This window comes from Nicotiana attenuata, chromosome 3 (genome assembly GCF_001879085.1).
Source record: "Nicotiana attenuata strain UT chromosome 3, NIATTr2, whole genome shotgun sequence".
Lineage (NCBI taxonomy): Eukaryota > Viridiplantae > Streptophyta > Magnoliopsida > Solanales > Solanaceae > Nicotiana > Nicotiana attenuata.
This window is the reverse complement of record NC_031991.1, coordinates 24,779,954-24,787,670: the sequence shown is the minus strand read 5'-3', so window position 1 is coordinate 24,787,670 and position 7,717 is coordinate 24,779,954. Positions and strand designations below refer to the sequence as shown.

At 45.6% G+C, this 7,717-nt stretch overlaps 1 protein-coding gene across 1 annotated transcript; it reads left to right on the top strand.

Moving 5' to 3' along the window:
* LOC109224238 lies at positions 248-1,668 on the top strand. Its single transcript, XM_019388825.1, has 3 exons — positions 248-328; positions 1,195-1,340; positions 1,452-1,668. Exons 1-3 carry the CDS (start codon positions 248-250, stop codon positions 1,666-1,668), a joined length of 444 nt encoding a protein of 147 aa, XP_019244370.1.

Genomic DNA, 7,717 nt, shown 5'->3' with positions numbered 1-7,717 from the left:
GCACCCATAGTGCACTCAGTTCCTCTTGACCCAAACAATTCACATGCAGAGAATATGGCCACACTCATGACCCAGATGAGCATATTGACAAAGAAGATTGATGAGATTGGCACAAAACAGGTACACATTGTTGATACAACAAATGGAGGACTGTGTACACCTTGTATTAATCAGTCTTACGTGTGTTCATGGAGCGGAGAATTCGAAAATCAAGGGCTACGGGAAGATATGAATTATGTCAACAACTATGGAGGTCAGAGACAAGGAGCACAGCAATGGAGACCGCAGCAAAATCAACACTACAGGCCTAATATGCAACAGCCTGGGGGTATGCACCCTCAAAACCAATTAGTGCCAGTACCATATCAGAAATCACAGGGCTATCCACAGCAAAATCAGCAACAATTAGCTTATCAACCGCCTCCTCAGCAGCAAGATAACAATATGGTGGAAATCAGGGGTATGCTTCAGCAACTCATTGGGACAAATAATAAAGTGCAAGAAAAATTGGCAGTGCATGATTCGGCCATAAAGAACATAGAAACGCAGTTGGGACAGCTGTCCATGGCTTTGAACAACCGTCCTCAGGGAACCTTGCCTGCAGACACTAACATAAACCCCAAGGAGCAAAACCCAAATCAGCTGATGGCAGTAAGTCTCCGGAATGGGAGAGATTTAGATAGAGAACATGAGAATCTACAAGCCAGGAAGGAGAGTACGACAGTCGCTCCAATTCCGTTAGAGGTGGAGGATCCAACAGAGCTTATTGAAGTGGTGGTAGAGCAGAGTCAGGAGAAAGAAAAGATGAATGAGCAAGCTGCAGAACAGGTGGCACCTCTTGTGCCAGAAAATTCCAACATAGAGAAGCCAGCAAGCAATGCACAAAGGGTGATACCTGCACCCTTCCCTCAGAGACTGGTTAAACAAAAGAAGGAAGTTCAATACAAGAAATTTATGGAGATGCTGCGTCAAATTCAGTTGAATATTCCTTTGATGGATGCTTTGAGGGAGATGCCCGGTTATGCAAAGATGATGAAAGATTTAATGTCACGAAAGTTTGATTTTCAGGATCTTTCCACTGTGACACTCACACAGACCTGTAGCGCGGTAGTGACAAGACCGATGGCTCAAAAGATGTCTGATCCAGGTAGTTTCACTATTCCGTGAACAATTGGGAGCTATGCTTTTGCAAAGGCCTTATGTGATCTGGGGGCCAGCATAAATCTGATGCCGCTGGCTGTGTACACTAAATTGGGCATCGGCAGAGCTAGACCAACTTTTATGCTGTTACAGCTGGCTGATCGCACGGTGAAAAGGCCAACTGGTATTCTTGATGATGTGTTGGTGCAAATGGGGAAGTTCGTGTTCCCAGCAGACTTTTTTATCCTGGACTGCCGGGTAGATGAGGAGATACCTCTCATTCTGGGTAGACCATTTTTGGCGACTGGCAGAGCACTGATCGATTGTGAGACTGGGGAACTAAAAATGAGACTAAACGATGAAGAAGTCATATTCAATGTTCAGCAATCTAGGAGAAGACCCAGAAAATATGCTAATTGCTCTTTAGTGGATGCAGCAGATGTGATTCTGCAAGAGGAAGACGCGACCCTGACTGTGAATGACCCATTGGATGCATGTCTGAAAAAATCTAGAAGAGATGGATGGTGAAGGGTTGGCTGAATGGGTCATGGCACTTGAAGGCCGAGGATTCTGGACAAGGGAACCTCAATTTGAGTCCCTTGAATTAGAAAAAAGGGCTACACCTCCAGCAAAGCCATCAATAGAAGAACCACCCAAACGGGAGCTAAAGCCACTCCCAAATCACCTCAGGTATGTGTTCTTGGGCCCTGATTCGACTTTGCCTGTTATTATATCATCCGGTTTGCTAGATGTGCAGGTAGAACAGCTCTTACAGGTACTGCAAGAAAACAAGACTGCCATTGGCTGGACCATGGCAGACATAATGGGTATCAGCCCAGCCTTTTGTATGCATAAGATTCTCCTGGAAGAGGGGCACAAACCTTCCAGGGAACATCAGCGAAGGCTAAACCCAAACATGAAAGGGGTTGTAAAGAAAGAAGTGATAAAATGGCTAGATGCGGGAATCATCTTCCCCATCTCTGATAGTAATTGGGTCAGCCCTGTCCAATGTGTGCCGAAAAAGGGGGGAATGACTGTTGTGCAAAATGAAAACAATGAGTTGTTCTCAACTCGTACAGTCACAGGGTGGCGGATTTGCATGGATTACTGGAAATCAAACACCGCCACCCGAAAGGACCACTTTCCCTTGCCTTTCATTGACCAAATATTGTACAGGCTGGTCGGAAGATCGTACTTTTGTTTCTTAGATGGATATTCGGGGTACAATCAGATATCAATAGCCCCCGAAGATAGAGAGAAAACATCCTTCACCTGTCCGTATGGCATCTTTGCCTTTCGGAGAATGCCTTTTGGGCTTTGTAATGCACCAGCGACTTTTCAACGGTGCATGTTATCCATCTTCACAGATATGGTGGAGGATATTATGGAAGTCTTTATGGATGATTTCTCCGTGGTGGGAGATTCATTCGAAGACTGTCTTCACAACTTGAGCAGAGTGCTCAAAAGATGTGTGGAGACAAACTTAGTGCTAAACTGGGAGAAGTGCCATTTTATGGTACAAGAAGGGATAGTTCTGGGACATCGAGTGTCCAGAAAAGGAATTGAGGTCGACCATGCTAAGGTTGACGTGATTGAAAAGCTACCACCGCCCACTTCAGTCAAGGCGGTGAGAAGCTTTCCTAGGCACGCCGGGTTCTACCGGCGTTTCATAAAAGATTTTTCCAAAATTGCTAACCCATTATGCAAACTCCTTGAAAAGGATCAGTCCTTTGTGTTTTCTAATGATTGCAAGTTGGCACTTGAGGAACTGAAGAAGAGGTTGGTAACTGCACCCATCATTGTTGCACCCAACTGGGAGCAACCATTTGAGCTCATGTGTGATGCAAGTGACTACGCCATAGGAGCAGTCTTGGGGCAGCGAAAGGATAAGCTGATGCACCTGATTTACTACGCAAGCAGAATGCTAAGCGGTGCACAGCTTAACTACACTGTAACGGAGAAGGAGATGTTAGCGGTGGTGTTTGCTTTTGACAAGTTCCGATCATATCTGATTGGTTCCAAGCTAATTGTATACACTGGCCATGCAGCTCTCAGGTACCTAATTGAGAAGAAGGAGTCTAAGCCGCGCCCGATTCGTTAGGTGCTGCTATTGCAAGAATTCAACCTCAAAATTCGTGACCGTAAGGGCACAGAAAATCAAGTCGCTGATCATCTATCACGACTTGAAGGAGCTGAAAAATCAGTCGAGGTCGAAGAGATTTTGGAAACCTTTCCAGATGAGCAGCTGCTCGCAGCTACTCTGGAAGATGCGCCATGGGACGCAGATTTTGCAAACTACCTGGCCTGCGGTATAGTTTCATATGACCTTTCATCTGTCCAAAAGAAAAAGTTCTTTCGTGATTGCCGCATGTATTATTGGGACGAGCCTCATTTGTTTAGAATATGTGTTGATAATATTATCCGGAGGTGTGTCTCCGACATAGAACAATCTTCTATTTTGCAGGCGTGTCACGCATCAGCATATGGAGGACATTTTGGAGGGGTCAGGACAGCTGCAAAAGTGCTAGAGGCCGGATTCTTTTGGCCAACTGTGTTTAGAGATGCGCACCTCTGGGTAAAGGGCTGCAATGAATGCCAGCAGACTGGGAACATTTCCCGTCGCCATGAGATGCCAATGAACCCGATTCAAGAGGTAAAGGTGTTTGATGTTTGGGGCATTGACTTTATGGGTCCGTTTGTCAACTCATTTGGCAATAAGTACATCCTTGTTGCTGTGGACTACGTGTCTAAATGGGTAGAGGCTGCAGCGTTGCCCACTAATGATGCAAGAGTGGTGGTAGGATTTCTAAAAAAGAACATATTCACAAGGTTTGGGACACCAAGAGCGATCATCAGTGACGGGGGCACTCACTTCTGCAATAGAGCCTTCGAGAAACTACTTGCAAAATATGATGTACGCCACAAGGTGGCCACCCCTTACCATCCGCAGACCAGTGGGCAGGTTGAAGTGTCCAACAGGGAGATAAAAAGTATATTAACCAAGACGGTGAATGCCACACGAACTGATTGGGCAAAGAAGCTTGATGACGCACTCTGGGCCTATAGAACTGCGTTCAAAACACCAATAGGTACGTCACCATACAAGTTGGTATTTGGGAAGGCCTGTCATCTGCCTGTAGAGCTAGAACATCGAGCTTGGTGGGCACTAAAGCAATTGAACATGGATCCTGACGTAGCTGGACAAAATCGACTGACAGAGTTGCATGAGCTGGAAGAATTTAGATATCAAGCCTTTGAAAGCATGAGGCTATACAAGGAAAGAATGAAGAAGATGCATGATAAACACATTGTGGACAGAGACTTCAAACCAGGTGATAAGGTATTACTGTATAATTCAAGATTGAGATTGTTTCCGGGTAAGTTAAAGTCCCGACGGTCAGGACCATTTAGAGTGGTGCAAATGCTCGCAAGTGGAGCTGTTGAGATCGAGTCAGAAGATGGGACAAACAAGTTTTCAGTAAATGGGCAAAGGTTGAAACATTACCTTGGAATAGCTGAAGAAAAAGGGGATACAATGATGATCAATTTGGAAGAACCCCAGTATGCAAATGAGGAATGATGGCGCAACTACTTGCGTCGTGCCGCGACGGTAAATCAGGCGCTGGGTGGGAGGCAACCCACGAATGTGTTGTAAGTATAGTATGTAACGTCATGTTTAGAAGACCAAAAAAAAGAGAAAAAAAAGGTTGACCGATTCTTAATTGCGCTCGTGTTGCGTCGTGCCGCGACGTTAAATCAAGCGCTTCATGGGAGGCAACCCACGATAGTATAATTTCTAACATATTGTATATATGCAGGATAGTGCAGAGGACCTTGCATCACGAGTCTGGGCATAACATGGGTAAGGTAGGCATTAAAAGAGGTAAAAATAGTGCCTAAGGGGCAAAACAATGAAAAGAACCCCGAAATTGGCATCCAGGAACAGGCCCAGACCGCGGTCACGGCGTAACCGCGATAGGACCACGGTCAGAGATACCCTCTGATGAAGGCACACCGCGGTAGGACCGCGGTCGGTCGCCCTCTCTGATGATGGTTCACCGCGATCACGGCGTAACCGCGGTGGGACCGCGGTAGGTCGGTTCGGGCCCAGGTACATCTGCAATTTTTTTTTTCTTTTCCTCTCTTTTCCTCCTTTAATTAACCTAACCTAACAACACCCTCCCTATAACACCCGCCTCTTCTCCCCTCTTCTCTCTACTTCTCTCATCTTCTCTCCTCTTTCTTCTTTCTTCTTCTTCCCAAAACCTAAAACCCCCATTTTTATTCCTTCTTCTTCTTCCTTTCCTCCAACCAAACCCACTACCCCACTTCTCTCCTCTTTCTTCTTTCTTCTTCTTCCCAAAACCGCCCCCTACCTCTCCAAAACCCCCCCAAATCTGTTCTACTTTTTCAAGTAAGTTGTTTTTCCCCCAAGACTCCGCTGTAATTTTCAAGTAAGTTGTTCTACTTTTTCTTTTGTTTTGTGTACTTTGTATTATGTAGTAGTTACTGTTTAGAATTTTTGATTTTGGTTGCAATGGGGTCTTAGACTCCAAGTTTGGTGTTGTAGATGGTGTTTGGGGTCGATTTGTGTAGAAGTGGGGTGTGATCTTTGTTGACAATTTTTGTGTGGGGTGAAGTGCAGCATGTGGCTTGGGAGTTGTCTCTTTTGTCAAATTACTCGACTATGGAAGGCCATGTGGGTGGGTGGTGGTAGCACTTAACAGTTATGAATTTGTGGAAGCTTGCGTGGGGTTTTATTAGGCGGAAATGTAGCATTGATAGTGGTGTGGGGGCAATAGTGGATGTTGTCAACTTTGGCACCTTACTAGATGGTTATACTGGCCATGTTTAACAAAAAGGGAACTGTTTGGTGCCAGCGGGTGGTGAAGTCTGAGTACCTATCCGACTGGCACATATTAGGCTACACCTGATCGTTGTACTGAATTGATTGCAGGTACTATGGCCCGAAAGAAGCATAGGAACACGGAAAGCACTTCCGAATTGCCGACGTATGATGCCACCCGGTTTAAGTCACAGGAGGCAGAGGACAGGTTTCATGCTAAAGCTACAAAAAGCTTGGTCCCTGAGATTGCTATTGACAGGGCTGCCCTCCGTGTAGAAAACCCGAACATGTACGAGGAAATCAGACGGAGGGGGATGGATTTCTTGTTCGAGGAACCTGAAACGGCAAACCAAATGATGGTCCGGGAGTTCTACGCGAACTGCCCGGAACATATGTGTCATTCTGTGATTGTGCGGGGCAAAGTGGTAGATGCCTCATTATTGAAGATTCGCCAGGTCTTGTAGCTGCCTCCGTTCACTGGTGACACTTATTATTACCACAATTCCGATTGGGACACTCTGATTGAGACAATATGCTTAGGGGAATGGCCAGTCTGGAAACAGGAGTACATAACCCTTCATATCCAGGTCGTTTACATAGGAGGCTAAGTGCTGGTTCACCATTATTTGCAGCAGGTTATTGCCCACGAGCAACACGTCAGATGTGAACAGCTTACGGGCTCTATTGGTTTGGTGCTTCGTAACCAAGAGGGACTTTGATGTAGCGAAACTCATTGGAGATGAAATGTTCCTCCGCTAACCTCTGATGACTAAGGGGTTTTACTTCCCCTCACTTGTGACGAGGTTATGTCTGCTGGCTGATGTCCCCGCCAGTCCTACGGATGGAACTTTGGCCACAAGAGCAGCATTCAGAGCTGCAAAGATCACAGTGGGCTGAGATGCAACCACACCCATTGAGCTTGACGATGATGATGACGCCCCAGCACCCATGGCACCACCCAGGAGATCTTTTGATGTAACCGGATCCTCTCGGCGACACCAGACTGGGGAAGGACTCTCTAGATCACACTCCAGCCGACCCAGGTTGCCTTCTTTGGAGGTAGAGGTGGCAGAACTTCGCACCTCGGTAGATGGCCTGCATGTACGTTTAGATGCCATGTCTAGACGGCAGGCCAGGTCTGAGAGCTGGATGATGGCTTGGTTCCGCGCTATAGGGAGGGCTTGTAAAATGGACCTCAACACCGTCTCCGACTCCGAGTGATGACCAGGGAAGTTTTCCTACCCTTCTGCACTTTATTTGTTTTATGACATGGGGACATGCCATATTCTTTTTGTGTGGGGTGGGAGACTTGATTTAGTGTTGTGTATTGTTAGTGTATATATGCATTAAGTATGTTGTAGTTCTGTGCCTCTGTTTTTGTGCATAATTGTTTGTACTTATCTTAGACGTCACCGACTTGGCCCAACGACGGACACTTGTCGACGGGTTTCTTGAGGGCTAAGGTCGGATTAAATAAAAAAAATCAAGAAAATGTAGGAGACCCTTCCTGATGACGGACCACTTAGACAGTATGCTTGAGGGAAGTAGTCTAATAATAATAAAAAAAACAAAAACGAAAACAAAAAAACAAAAAAAAAAGCCAAAAAGATTTTTTTTATTATTTATTTCTTTTAGTAGTGTAGTAATTCCCCTTGGTTTTCTTTTGTACCACGGTTCTTTTCCAAGGGTTTTATTTGAACCGGGTTGTAGTTAGTTTTTTTAGGGTAGTAG